This window comes from Nelumbo lutea, chromosome 3 (assembly GCF_056320005.1).
Source record: "Nelumbo lutea isolate HS-2025 chromosome 3, American lotus-T2T, whole genome shotgun sequence".
NCBI classification, from domain to species: Eukaryota; Viridiplantae; Streptophyta; class Magnoliopsida; order Proteales; family Nelumbonaceae; genus Nelumbo; species Nelumbo lutea.
Genome location: NC_142686.1, coordinates 105468559 through 105482385, shown reverse-complemented (window position 1 = coordinate 105482385; position 13827 = coordinate 105468559). Strand labels below are relative to the sequence as shown.

The 13827-nt window shown below is 37.5% G+C and overlaps 1 protein-coding gene and 1 long non-coding RNA gene across 5 annotated transcripts; one reads left to right on the top strand and one right to left on the bottom strand.

The window, feature by feature from the left end:
- Positions 1-4309: 4309 nt before the first annotated feature.
- On the bottom strand, positions 4310-5250 carry LOC148867364 (uncharacterized). The gene is made up of 2 exons (XR_016110696.1): positions 5075-5250; positions 4310-4919 (listed from the first exon to the last, which is right to left on the bottom strand). It is a non-coding gene; the product is annotated as an uncharacterized LOC148867364 (long non-coding RNA).
- A 3302-nt stretch (positions 5251-8552) lies between these two features.
- On the top strand, positions 8553-12692 carry LOC148867363 (P-loop containing nucleoside triphosphate hydrolases superfamily protein). 4 transcript variants are annotated; one of them, XM_088979867.1, is made up of 12 exons: positions 8553-8833; positions 8959-9035; positions 9617-9846; positions 9919-10002; positions 10082-10243; positions 10346-10452; positions 10542-10726; positions 10818-10982; positions 11072-11290; positions 11461-11498; positions 11592-11719; positions 11824-12692. In XM_088979867.1, exons 3-12 carry the CDS (start codon positions 9621-9623, stop codon positions 12436-12438), a joined length of 1929 nt encoding a protein of 642 aa, XP_088835993.1. In that variant the 5' UTR covers positions 8553-8833; positions 8959-9035; positions 9617-9620; the 3' UTR covers positions 12439-12692. The 4 variants fall into 4 exon arrangements, with proteins under 4 accessions (XP_088835993.1, XP_088835992.1, XP_088835995.1 ...); XM_088979869.1 differs by having other exon boundaries at positions 8592-8833; positions 10349-10452; XM_088979866.1 differs by lacking the exon at positions 8959-9035 and having other exon boundaries at positions 8558-8833.
- Positions 12693-13827: the final 1135 nt, after the last annotated feature.

The window sequence follows — 13827 nt, the reverse complement described above, 5'->3', positions numbered from 1 at the left end:
GTGTTCTTTGCAATATTTACTCCATGGACCTTGCCACTATGTTCTTCATTGTTCAATAAAGTTGAGAGCACCTACATTCCTATAATGAATAAATATGGTGAAAGGGGATCTCCTGTTTGGAGTTATCTCTTTGTTGTGAACCATTTAATTTAATGGAGAATGAGGTAGTGGAAATACATTGCTAGATCATTTTACACCATTCATTAGGGAAACCCATTTTTCTCATAACTTGAATAAGAAATTCCATCCCATACGATCGAAGGCCTTCAGCATATCAATTTTTAGAGCTGTCAATTTGTTCTTGTCTTTTTGGATTTTTAGTTTATGAATAACCTCTCTTGCTAATATGATATTGTCCACTATACTTCTCCCCTCAATGAAAGCTACCAAATTCACTTGGACTATGTGTTTTAGGATGGGTTTTATTCTATTGGTCAACACTTTGGCAATAATTTTGTAAAACACATTGTTTAGACCAAGGTTTTAAAAAATGCCATGGAAACATAATTGGTCAGGGGACCATTTTTCGGATCGGCAGTTTGACCTATGACATCATAAATCAATTAGAAATAAAAAATATATTTATAAATAATAAAAATTAGCATCAAATTAAATAAATACAAAAAATGCAAAAAATAAATTATTTAAATACAAAAAAAAATAAAGTATAGAACCCACAGAAAATACAAAATAATTATAAAAAACACAGAAAAACACAAAAAATATAAATACAAAAATAACAAAGTACATAACACATAGAAAATACAAAAAAAAAGGTACAAAAACATTATAAAAATACAAAAAAAATATAAAATACAGAAAATATACAAAAAAATAAAACTATCTAAATACAAAAATAATAAAGTACATAAAACATAGAAAATACAAAAAAAAGTATAGAAACATTTTAAAAAATACAGAAAGAACACAAAAAATTAGAAAAAATATAGAAAAAACAAACATAAATTAAGATGTGTTTAGTCATACTCATGCATGTGCAAAAAATCCAAAAAACTATAGAATAAAACACAGAAAATTGTTAAAAATAGGAAAAAAAAACAGAAAAATACTGAATAAATACAAAAAAAATAAAGTATGATGTTTTAGTGATATGTGTTCAATCATATGTTTGTAGAAAATACACAAAAATGTAAAACTACGAAAAAAACACAGAAATTTACAAAAGAAAAAGAAAAATACAAAAAAAAAACACAAAAAATTTGAGTTCATATAAACGAAGAGTTCACTAAACTTACAATGTTTTTCTAAATTTCAAACAATTTGCTTATCTAGTTCATATAAACATAGATTTCACTAAACTTACAATGTTTTCCTAAAGTTCAAACAATTTGCTTATCTACTTCATATAAACATAGAATTGACTAAACTTCAAACAATGTTTTCCTAAACATTTATGCTATTATAATATATCATACTTTAGAAAATGAGGGAAAAACTCGAAGTACCTTTGACCCTTTTGAATATTAAACTTCTCTACTCTAACCAAGTTGCTTTCATTCATGGCAAATGCAACCAATTGTACATCAGAAATTGCAACTTAATGAACCTATACACAACAAGAAGTAAAACTAAATAAAAACATTACTTGCTTTAGAAATGCCCTTACCTATACAAATGGAAAGGAACCGATTTAGATGGTCAAGTCTCTCTCTGGACTTCCTTCTAAAAAACACTAAGAGGACAAGAGAAGAAAGTTTGCGAAAGATTCCATAGATATTATCATAACATCATGCATTCATAATTCATCAAGCACAACACTTATGTATTAAAAAATAAAAGGATCACAATCACAAATAATAAAAATATCACAAACCAAGTTCAACAAGTATTAAACACAAATCAAAACTTCAAGTTCAATATATAAATTGTATTAATGCAATCATCCAAATTCTCAAGATATGTTGGTTTCATTTCTCAATGGTACAAATTACCAACCAAAGCTAGGTGGTATTTCACCATCATCTTCATCTTCATCTTCAGGAGGTTGTGTTTCATTTGCACCTCCAAGTTGGGTGTTGGTTGCATCCATGATTTCCCATTGCCAATGAAAAAAATCATCATCACCATATAAAAAACGAAAAAAGAAAATTAGAACTAAAAAAATAGCCAAAATAATCAAGCATGGAAATGCCATATGAGATAATATCAATAATAATTAACAACAATCATAGATATTTTTCTTGATGGTGATTCCATTACTAGAAATGTTATCTCATTATCTTTAAACATATCACCCTTCTTATAACCATTAAGTAATGGAGGATCCCCATTATCCTGCATTAACCAATCTTCCACAACATCAACATGTTCATGCCCAATTGGGTCAAGACTTTCAATTTTTCTCCTACAAAACAATAAGTGATAAATTATATGCAATGAAATCATAACAAAAACAAATAATTATGAAATATAAAACACTTAACCGTCCATCACATGTAGGTTGCAATGAGCACATATTAGGTCATTGAGCCTTTAGTGCTCCAATCTATTCATTCTCTTTGTTTGTATATGTTCAAAAACACTCAAATTACATTCACATCCAGATGAGCTACACATCTGGCTAAGGCTTCATACAACAATTATTTTCAAATTTAGTGTGTCACAACCAAATATCAACCACCATTCACCTACATGCAATGAAATGGAGTTGATTTAATTTATAAAAATAAAATAAAATAATAAACATGTTATAAGAAAAAAAATATTTATTACCTGGAGGCATTGTCTTAAATGTCTTAATTGAGAAAAGTTTTCCAAAATTACCACAACTTTAAAAAATAATTAGCTCTTTGTTCAACTTTATCTTCACATCATTTGATTTGATTGCAAGTTTTTCAATGTCATAAAAAACGGCTGACATAAACGGGCCGGGGATTTAACTTTTGATTTCGGATCATATTGGAAGGTCGAGTTAAAATAATACCCTATAAGATGAAGCCTTTGACCCATTTGTCTATTCCATCTTTTATCAATAATTTGTATGATTAGGTTATATTCAACTTTCTTATAATTAAAATAAAATTTCAATGATTCCTTTGCCTTCAACATAGCATGATACATATACCCCCATTGTAAGCCTAAATTCATAATTTATAAATCTCAATGTCCTAATAAGAGGTGATGTAAAACCCACAATCATATTGCATTGTTTTCATAATTCAAAATCTAACACTATTTTTATTACTTCCTTCATCTTTGCATCTTCTGCACTCATTTTGATCTCATATAGAAAAATAATATCCGAATTCCATGATTTACACCAATTCCTTAAAGTTCTATGAGATTCCCTTCCTTTCCCCCCGTATATTTCAAAGATAGGATCCGTGTGTTGAGTTTTATAATAGAATAGTGGGAGCTAAAATAGAACATACGTAAATATTGGATCTTTATTAAAATTAAAGTGGATAACAATGGTGCATAAAAGTTATTTAGTACCTTGATCAGAATAGTTGCTATGACTGATGCTTGCTGCTGTTGTTTGTTGGACGCTTCATCCCACTTTTCTATCCGCATGGCATCCTCAAGGTATATGGGCTCAAGATCAAGTCAGATTCTGACTTCAACCAATGATATCTCTTTGTTGATTCATATTCTTGTCCGGTTCGCTATCTTTGGATTTGTTAGTTGACATTGGAGAGTGTGTGTCTTTATTTTGAGAGTTGAGATCCAACTCTTTATATATGATCCGCTCGAGATGTCATTATTACTCAAATACTCTGCTTCATTTCTTGTTGTCATGGCATTCTCAGGTAAATCATTTCATTTCAAAAAGCCCATTCTTAAGACCTTATAGTAGGGTGTTCTACCCCTTATTTTACACCCATGGGAGTATTAATTATACTACAACCATTTGTGTCAATCGAAAGGATCTCCGTCTTTTTCCCCCTTGATTTGTGCTGAACACGTGTCCAGTTTCTATACATCCCTCGTATGGGTGTAAATGGATCGAATTCGAATAAGATCAGGTAATATTCGAAATTGAGTCCGGTTAGAAAACCCAATATCGAATTCGATTCGATATCCAACAAATATTGAAAATTAATATCTGAATCTGAATCTGATTTAATATTCAAATATTCGATTCGATTCGATTCAATTCAAATTCGATTAATTAATTATTTTAGATAATTAATAAATATAAAAAATAAATATTTTATTGAAATAAAGTATATAAATATATAAATTATTTATATAATTAATTATCATATATAAATTGTATAAAATATTTTATATATAAGAATTAAATAATCGATCAAATTCGGATATTTATCAAATCGAATCAGGTCATATCCAAATTCAAATCTAATTAACTATTCGGTAAGAATAAGATATTCGAATTCGACCGATTAAATATTTGAATTATCCGAATTCGATTCGATTATGTCAAATATCAAATTCGAAATTGGATTTTTGAATATCGTTGACACCCCTAGTCACTCGAAGCTAGATCTGTCTTCTTCTTCTTTCTTTCGAGTTGTGCCCTGTGTTGACTTGGTTCTCTTCCTTTTTGAGGATTTGCCGACTTCCTATGGACCTTGTTTTTGTGCAATTGCCTGCAATCTGCCGTGACATCTCGTTGCCTGGGAAGGTCCTTCTAGTAGTCGTGGCCTCTTTTCTATTAGTTCATCTTCTGAATCTTCATCAAACCTGGCATCCCATCTTATTATTTGATATTGGTTGCATGTTGTAGGTGTTCGCTGATAATTTGGGAACTTCAGTGGTTTCTCAAACTTAAACTCCACCCTTAACCAGTCACCGGTGTATCCAACTTCTGGTCCTCTAGCTCTTTAAGGATTTGCTGATGGGAGGCACCAATTGGGAGTTGCCTACATTTTTTCCAAGAGTTGCCCACCAATCCACGGGAAATGTATAATTTGGTGAGATTTTCATACGTGAACCTGATCCATGTCGGGTTATTGTTATTGTTTAAGAAGATTTGAGCTTTATATTAAAACTTATCATGAGATTTCAACATTTCTCTTAAATTTATCATAACTTTTCCCCTATGTCAGTAACTTAACGTTTAGTATATGAATGGGTGTTAATAGATTACCATTTTGCCCTTATTACAATCAAACATAACCCCTTCCCTCGACCTCTGGCGTCTCCGACCTTCTGTCTCCAGCTCTTCGCATCCATCTCTCCACCACTTCTTCTCTGATCAGCACAGGTGTCATAGCCAAGAGTAACGCCGATCATCGGATTTTCTCCCGCTTCTTTAGACCAAAGAAAGAACAACTCAATGTCGTTGTCGTTGGATTCCTGCCACTGAATTCTCATAAAAAAATCCACTTTGCCCAAGCCTCTCCCATTGGATTTTTTTCACTGGAAAATCCATTTTGCTTGCTCACCGGAAAATCTCCCTTTCCCTTTTGGTTTATCAAATCGAAATCCAGTAACTGAAACTTGGTTTTAGCGATGTCACCGCTACCCATTTGGATTTTGTTTGGATTGAAATGCCAAGGAGCTCGATTGAGAAGTATTGCGGAAAACGCTAGGCTCTGTAGTGTGAGCCCGTTACCAGTCTGTTCATTTACAGGTTCTCCATCCACGGTGGGGGAGAAATTTGTTTTGTCTTCCCAGTTATTCGATCATTTCGTCCTTAATTTCCTCGTGAACTGGAAAAATCTGTGAATCTCCTCTTTGGCAAGTGAAGAAATTCAATGTACTCCACCTGCCCCTCCTCCGTCTCGTGTAGCTACAAGACCAAAGGCCACCTCGTCACGATTTCAAATCCCTTGGGAAGAAAATCATGACCAACCATGCTTTCACGAATTGAAGATTTTCTAGAACTCTACCCTCTGATAACGACAACTGAAGATGCTAGGAAAAGAAAGCCTTGGGATGGTGGCGGTGGAGTGGTTCAAGGATGTGAACCCATGTGGAAGGAAAGAGTTCGAACAATACATGGATTTGATTGGGAATCTCCGGCATACCAACCTGGTTCATCTTAGGGTTTAATAAGGCCAATTCGCCATTTAGGGGCAATTTGGTAATGAAAATTGTATCACAATTTTCGTTAACGAATAATAACGGCGCTCCATGAACGTCATGAAAAATTATGATGAATTCAATAGAAATGGTGAAAAGTCATTATGAATTTTAGACAATTTCGCTTATATTTAAGGACAAGATTTGGAGACAAGGTCAAGCTTATCGTTTTCTGACCCCGTCCGACCCGGGCCCTGAACGGCTTATTGATATTATTGGTGAAAGATTGTGTTAATAATGTATGAAATGAAGATATAAATGAATATTCATCAAATGAGATCCGGGCTATTGTTACACGAAGATTCCATTTTAATGATGTCCGTAGAGCACTCCCAAGTCCCGATAAATGAAGATAAAAAAAACACATGTGGCATAATCAATCTCATCTTTTAACGGTAGGGATCTAGTACAAACGAAACGCATCCAACATTGTCTCAGCATACGACTGCAATCGCATATTGGGAATATCTCTTTCCGATGAGCCCGTTGTTGTTGGGAGCATATCTGAAATCGGTTTAATCATCCGGAGCCAAATCTGCACCCCACAGCGTCTCACATCACATTTCGGTCGTATATTGGGAATATCTCCCTATGACATCATCGAGACTAATACTATCATCGGGAGATGTTTATAATACACGGTGCGGATGTGTTATGGAACGTTATGAGGCACAGATGTGAACTCGGGGGTTTCAGGTTTCTTTTCTCCTTTTTCTCCTTTCCGGAACTGGTACAGCACGATTGTCACAAGTGACCAATTTGCTGTGCCATCAAATGCCTTCAACACGCCCACACCCTACCATCCGAGTGTCCAAGTGTGTGTCTTGGGTGGGGCATTGCATGATTTTGTATGGGGGATTGCCAATGATATTTCAGTAATTCTATAGTATGATTTTTCACATTTTTGATGTTTCCTATTGTCATACTTAACGTACTCTTTGAGGGGAGGTAGGTAGTTGAGTGAGTCAATAGCATGTAAAGGTTAAGCATGAGATCCTCTCGACACTGAATTGTGTGCTTATGCTTGCCATTCATTAATACAATACAAGTTGCCTTTTGTCTAATTTGTGTGCCGCCTTGTTGTCTTTTCTTGTATTGTTGCTTGTTATTTAGACTTATTCGTCGCATTCGAGTGCTGCACAGGGCCCCAACGACTAGCTTCATGACAGTTGGTATCAGAGTAGGAGCTCCTACACACACATTGGACCCTGTCTTCACCCCTACTTCAGCACAATGAAGAGCAATTGTGACATTGCCGATGACATACTACACGGGCAACACCAAGCCCATGACACCAATGAGGCTCCACTCGACGATCCTTCCAAGACGCAAGCCCCAAAACTTTAAGTTGGGCCACGAAAATGACCCATCAATCTATCTGTGGTACCTTTGGTTGATTTTCAGGTTGTTTTTGGAGTGAAGTTCCTCACGTAAGCGGAAGCATCGCTTATGCCAGACATTTGTAGCTTACTTATATTGGATGAGCACTCCCCTTGCATGGTTCCCGTATCATCAACCCTACAGATACATGGGAAGCAACTTTCAGTTTTACAGTTATACCAATAAACAAGCAACCCTAAAGCCAGCACTGTGCCAACAAGGAAGACCCCCTGTCAATCGTCGCACATCAACATTGGAACTAGTTGGGAAGTCGTCACCAAGAAGAATTCTCCCCTAAAACCGTTTCATTTCCAGTGCTAACACCAACATTAGCATCAACATTAGCTTCAACATCAACAACATAAGCAGAAGCCGCAAGCGCCCACAATTGATGGGCCCAAGGGAAGACCCAAGGCCAACTCCAACACCCAGTTTACCTACCATAATGGGAAGAGAGTGCCACCCCAACTCGTTAGCGACCATTCAAACACTTGACCTTCATCTAACCCATATAGTAATTGTGTGAGTAGAGAACCTTGGGAAACACCCCTCTACATCCACTTAATCCAAACTCACATTTTGCACTAATTATTCCCTTAGCTAGTAGTGCAAGCCAACTTAGGCCTCATTTGACATACCTTCAGGCTGCTAGCCAAGAACTCAATATAACATATAGCCTTAGGTCTCCCCAACGCCTTATGAACCTTCGATCCCATCACCCCAACACTTGTCCAGGCCTTGGAAGAGAAGAAGCCCGTAGAACCACTGAAGAATCCTTCACCAACAGTAGTGTCACGCCACAAGTAGAAGCTGGTATTCCAGGATGAAAATCTAATTGAGTGTGGCAGATTGTCATAAGTGACCAATTTGTCACACCGTCAAGTGCCTTCAACACGCCCATAGAGTGTCCATTTGCATTGGGATTGTCAATGACATTTTTATAATTCTATAATATGATTTTTCATATTTTTTTTGTTTAATATTGTTACTCCCCCAAAGTCGAATGAGTATTAGCCCAGTGACACGACGGCGATAGTGATAGAGAAAATCTCTTTTTAGTGCAAATTAATCCGACGGATCATAGCCCTGGTCCCACCACATCATACGCGCATCACATGTGCCGGTTATAAAAAAAGTTGGTGGATCCTCGTCAAGACTCGAAGTACATACTCCTGAAACGAGAAACCAACCCAACTTCCAAGGCAGAGGCCGCAGAGTCATGTACTCTCTCTCTCTCTCCTCTCACACTTTTTAGAACTCACACCTTTCCAGCAAAGGCTACAGTGGCACCGTCCTTTCAGTCTCTCCAGAGAATCCAAGGTTGTTTCTGTCGCTTGCATCTCAACCTTTTCCCACATTCCGGTGGCCGGAGCTCAGAATATCGGCGCGGTAGTCTTTGGAAACTTCCACCGAGCAGAGATCCTCTCACAGCAACCAATGAGTACGATTACATTAAATTTTGAAATTTAAACTTTTAACACCTCGGATATCAATCCTTGCCGCCATTATTACAGTTTTTTTTTTGCCGTTAACGCCAAGTCTCCTCTCTATAATTCCGTTACCCAGGAGGAAAAAGGCACGTTACAGTCAAACGAACTGTCTCAAGACTCTCAACCACCGCAAAATTTAGAATTAAAAAAAGGGTAATTCACTACCTTTTCTTTAATTCCAATTCTGCCCCCCGCTCCTCACGCTCCTGCCTGAAAATCACCTTTTGGCAGTTCAATTTTAGATCAGAATTCAGAAGCAACTAGAGCTAGAGATAAGAGATTCTCTTGTTTTATTTATTGCTGTTGTGACCTAACAGACCTAATTTGCAGAAGCTCTTAACTTTGTCTTAATAAGGGTGTGTTTAGAGTAGAGATTAATCAATCATCGAGAGTAAAAGAGTACCCAGATTTTATTTTGGTCTGGGTTCGGCTCTTAATGGTTTCTAGGGTTCTTTTTTTGATTCTGTACTGTTCAGATACAGTGGTGTCATTGTAGCCGCAGTGGTCGTACCCGCTACTACTCGGCTCTTAGCTCTTAATGTTTCTTGCTCGGAAACATGGAGGATACAGTCTAGGCCCCAACATGAAATAATTCTTCGCGTTTGCTCTTCTCTGGAGCTAGATTTGTTCTCATTTTAGAATTATTCATTTTCGTTTAGTCATTTTTCTATTTATTCGGAGTTGCTCTTGATCCACATTAGTGGAGTTTGTTTTATTCTCTTCTTGTTCGTCAGAGACATGTTCATTTCGACTGAAGAAGAGCAGATCTCCTTGCCTTCGGAGAAGGTAAGAGAGTCAATGGAAATGGGATCACCTCCTGGGTCTAACCAGGATTCCTTCGATGGGCTCCCACCGGTTTCTGAGTCGCCGGATTCGCCTCCGGCGTTGGCAGCTTATACGGATGTTAATGTTGTTCCTGAACATGAAAAGAAAACGCTCGAACAGACCATCCTGAATCTTGAAGGTAGTTGATCTTCTTGTGAATCTTAACTGGTTTTTTTCCTGGTCAAGTTTTGATTCTGATTTGATTCTCTAGGAGAAATCATGGGATTGAAATCGAAGCAGAGATCTCTGGACAATAAGCGGAGGGAGGCGCTGAACAAGATACTAGACCTGAAAGGTAGTGTGTCTCATTTGGTTAACCACAAGTGTCTTCCCTTCAAACCGAGCTTTACCCAGTCATGGATTTCATTTTACAGGCAGCATTAGAGTATTCTGTCGAGTTCGGCCTTTCCTATCCACCGACAGGAGAAGACTTCAAGAACCCATTTCTTCTGGATCAGAGAGGATCGTGGTTCGGTCGGCTGGAGGTAGGAAGGAATACGCGGTAGATAAAGTTTTCACTCAAGAGTCAAACCAAGGTGAGTACCCAATTCTTTGATTCTTTTACAAGTTGATGCTTTCTGATTTACAGTCTAAGAGACTGAGGACTGAGGCTCTATCCCTTACTGAAAACTTGGTAGAAGATGTTTTTGTCGAGGTTGAACCGATACTCAGATCTGCACTTGATGGGCACAACGTCTGTATTTTGGCATATGGTCAAACTGGCACTGGCAAGACATTTACCATGGTTAGTAACTGTGATGTGAATTGGATCTTTCCGGCCTGTGATCAGTTGAATTTTGCTTGCTCATCATTGTCAACACCGGTGATTTTTAGGAGGGGACCAATGATCAGCTCGGAATTGTTCCACGGGCTCTTGAAGAGCTCTTTTGTCAAGCTTCTCGTGATAGTTCGGCTTCTTTTACTTTCTCAATGAGCATACTGGAGGTTTACATGGGCAGTCTCAGAGATCTACTTGCCCCAAAGCCATCTGGTCGAGTGTATGACTCTGTTTGTAAATGGTAATCAGATCAACACCCACCCAGAAGACTAAAGTTGTGAACTTGCAGACTATTTGTTGGGTTAATTTTTTTGCTTTATCTGGTTTAACAGTAATCTCAACATTCAGACGGATCAAAATGGGTCAGTGGAAATTGAAAATCTCACAGATGTCGGTGTCTCTGATTTTGCACAAGCTAGTAGGTGGTACACAAAGGGGAGGCGGGCTCGATCCACATCATTGACAAATGTGAATGAAATGTCTAGCAGATCACATTGGTGGGTTCTGATGCCTCTTCTGATTTTCTTGATTTCATGGATTAATTTGGATTGGTAATTATATTGTCTCTTTAGTTCTATATATCTAGCTTAACTAGAATTACTATTGGGCGATCTGGGGCTATGGCGGAAGGCAACACAAAAGTGAGCAAATTGTGGATGGTGGACCTTGGAGGAAGTGAGCGGCTATTGAAAACAGGAGCAATTGGGCAGACTCTTGATGAGGGAAAATCCATAAACCTGTCTCTCTCAGCTCTAGGGGACGTTATTGCAGCTTTGAAAAGAAAGCGCAATCACATTCCTTACAGGCAAGTTCTCATTTCTCAATTGGGTTGTTTTCAGGACCACGGCTTTACACATGTGACATTTTGTCCCATTGCTTCCCTAGTCACACATGGACCATAAATACCTCACTCCAGCTCCATTTATTCTGAAAAGGCAATCTGTTTTAACTCGGTTAATTTTTCCTTATACACAGAAATAGCAAGCTGACTCAAATTCTCAGGGATTGCCTTGGTAAAGCTCTGCAATTTGATGTTTGTTCCTTTAACTGTATAGATTGTACCAACCTCCTAAGTGCTAATTGCTAAGCTACCTTTTTTGATTCAGGTGATGGTTCAAAGGCATTGATGCTTGTGCATATAAGCCCATGTGAAGAAGATGTTGCTGAAACAATATGTTCTTTGAATTTTGCGAAGAGGGTGAGAGGGGTAGAGTCCAGTAGGGAACTTCCAGAGGTATATAACTTTGCAACTGATAATAGTGATTCTACATGCTATTGTTTTCTTTCGTTTTTTCTTTTTTGTTTTTTTTTTTAATCAGGCATTCTTTATGTTTTTAGGACTTGAAGAAGCAGCGGGCAAAGAGGATTGCTGAGCTTGGTGAAGAGATGAGAGATGCTGAAGAAGAGTGTCATAAAGTAAGGAGCCAACTACAGAGAGCTGAGCTTCTCCTACATGAAAACAAGAAGCTTTTCTCAACCACTTATGGACTTCTTGAAGAAGACCAGAAAGAGGCTCTCCTAACCCCCACCAAAGATCATAGAGAAGTCAGAGGAACTCCTCTTACAGATGATAAATTTACTAGAAGAAATGTTTTCCCTTCTATGCCTCGGTTCATGACTTCAACAGTTGCCAGTCGCCAAAGGCAAAACTCCATGGAAGGGGAAATTAATAGAAGAGTGAGAACTTCAAGATCTGGGACTAGAAGTACAATATTATTTTCAGCATCTCAGTCACTCAGTTACACAGATCCTCATTTTAAGATGATCCTTCGAAACAGACATAAGAAACCCCGGCATGGAGAACAAAATACTCTACTTGCAGAGAGCCCAAATTGCAATCTGTCGGCCTCGATGGCATCTTCCATACCACGAAACAAGAGGGTCACTACCTCTTATTCTAATTTGAGAGTCACAGTGGGTCACCACAGAAGAAGGATGTCAGATCTGATCTGAGGGAATAAAAATTCTTTACCATAGCTTTTTAACATTCTGTAAAATGTGTTTTGTTTTCATGTTTCGGTTAAAGGTTATAAAGTGCTGAGGTCTTGTTTAATTTTCCATTGTATACTGGCAGTTTGTTCAGGCTTTTATGCGATCTGTTAAATATTTGTCTAGTGATCTCATCTGACCACCTGGAACTAGAGATCTTTACTGTATTCAAAGATTATTTTGGAAACGTCTGAGGCTTGAATTTTGTATCTTTGAAATTTCCCTACACTGTTCTACAACCAAATAATTGTGTAAACTGTTTATGTGCTCACTTGGTTCAATCATTTCTGCTGTGTACAATCATCATCATCATCGTCATTGTCATCGTCATATAAATATTATATGGGGTTGGCTACATGGATCCTGTTTTGCCACTCCGTTCTGTTTGGTGCCAACATTTAACCAAAACTGTGAATGATCTGATCAATTGCTTTTCGGTGGTTGCTAAAAAAAATCGTTGGAGCTGATTGTTGAAGGGGCAATGACTGATGAAGCTGTGGGTTTTGCAGTCTCCTTTGGAAATTTTTAGATGCTTGCTTGCTTCAGACCACTTGAGAACTTCTTACTTGTTTTCACCTGAATTCCCTCTTCCCACATCCTGGTTCAAATGCGTGGAGGTATTTTGATCACCATATCGTAATATTCTACTATGTAAATCATAGAAACAAAGCTCCACAGTATTCCACCAATACGGAAAAGAGAGAAATTAATATGTATGCTGTGTCTTCAGTATTCACGGGCTTTAGTTCAGTATATATGATTTTATTTGTTTACTCATCTGAGGCCAACCATGTGATGGTAAAATGCTTGCTCTGCCACCTGCATGATAAGATAACTATAAATTTACTTCTCACTTTCTCAAGTCTGGGCTCTACTTGTCTGTCTTGTTGTGGCCTTGTGGGTGACTGGGTTCTTGAACCAGACCTCTGAAGAATTTCCCCCTTAGGTGTGGAGCCTTTTATCGTGAACCATCCTGATTTTGAATTAATGGATTATGGAAGAGGAGATCCTTCCGGATAAGCTACCTTTTCCCACTTTTTACAGTGATGACAATGGCAATCATAATATCATATCTGAAGTGCTCTGGGCACTTGCCTGGTTGGTGGACCATAGGTTGGGTGAAGAGATTTTATGTTGGGGATTCTATATCCAAGTTTTTCTAATCTTCTATACAATGGATTTAGATTTGCTCTTTGTAGTCTCGTTCTCCATTACCTATGTTCCTATATGAGCACATGGGAGATGGAGACCTGTGATTTAATTGGTCCCACAATCATGGCCGTCTAATCTATAACATTCTTTTGGATATAAAAGATCTTAAGATCTCAAAAAAGAAAAAAAAAAGGAAACTCA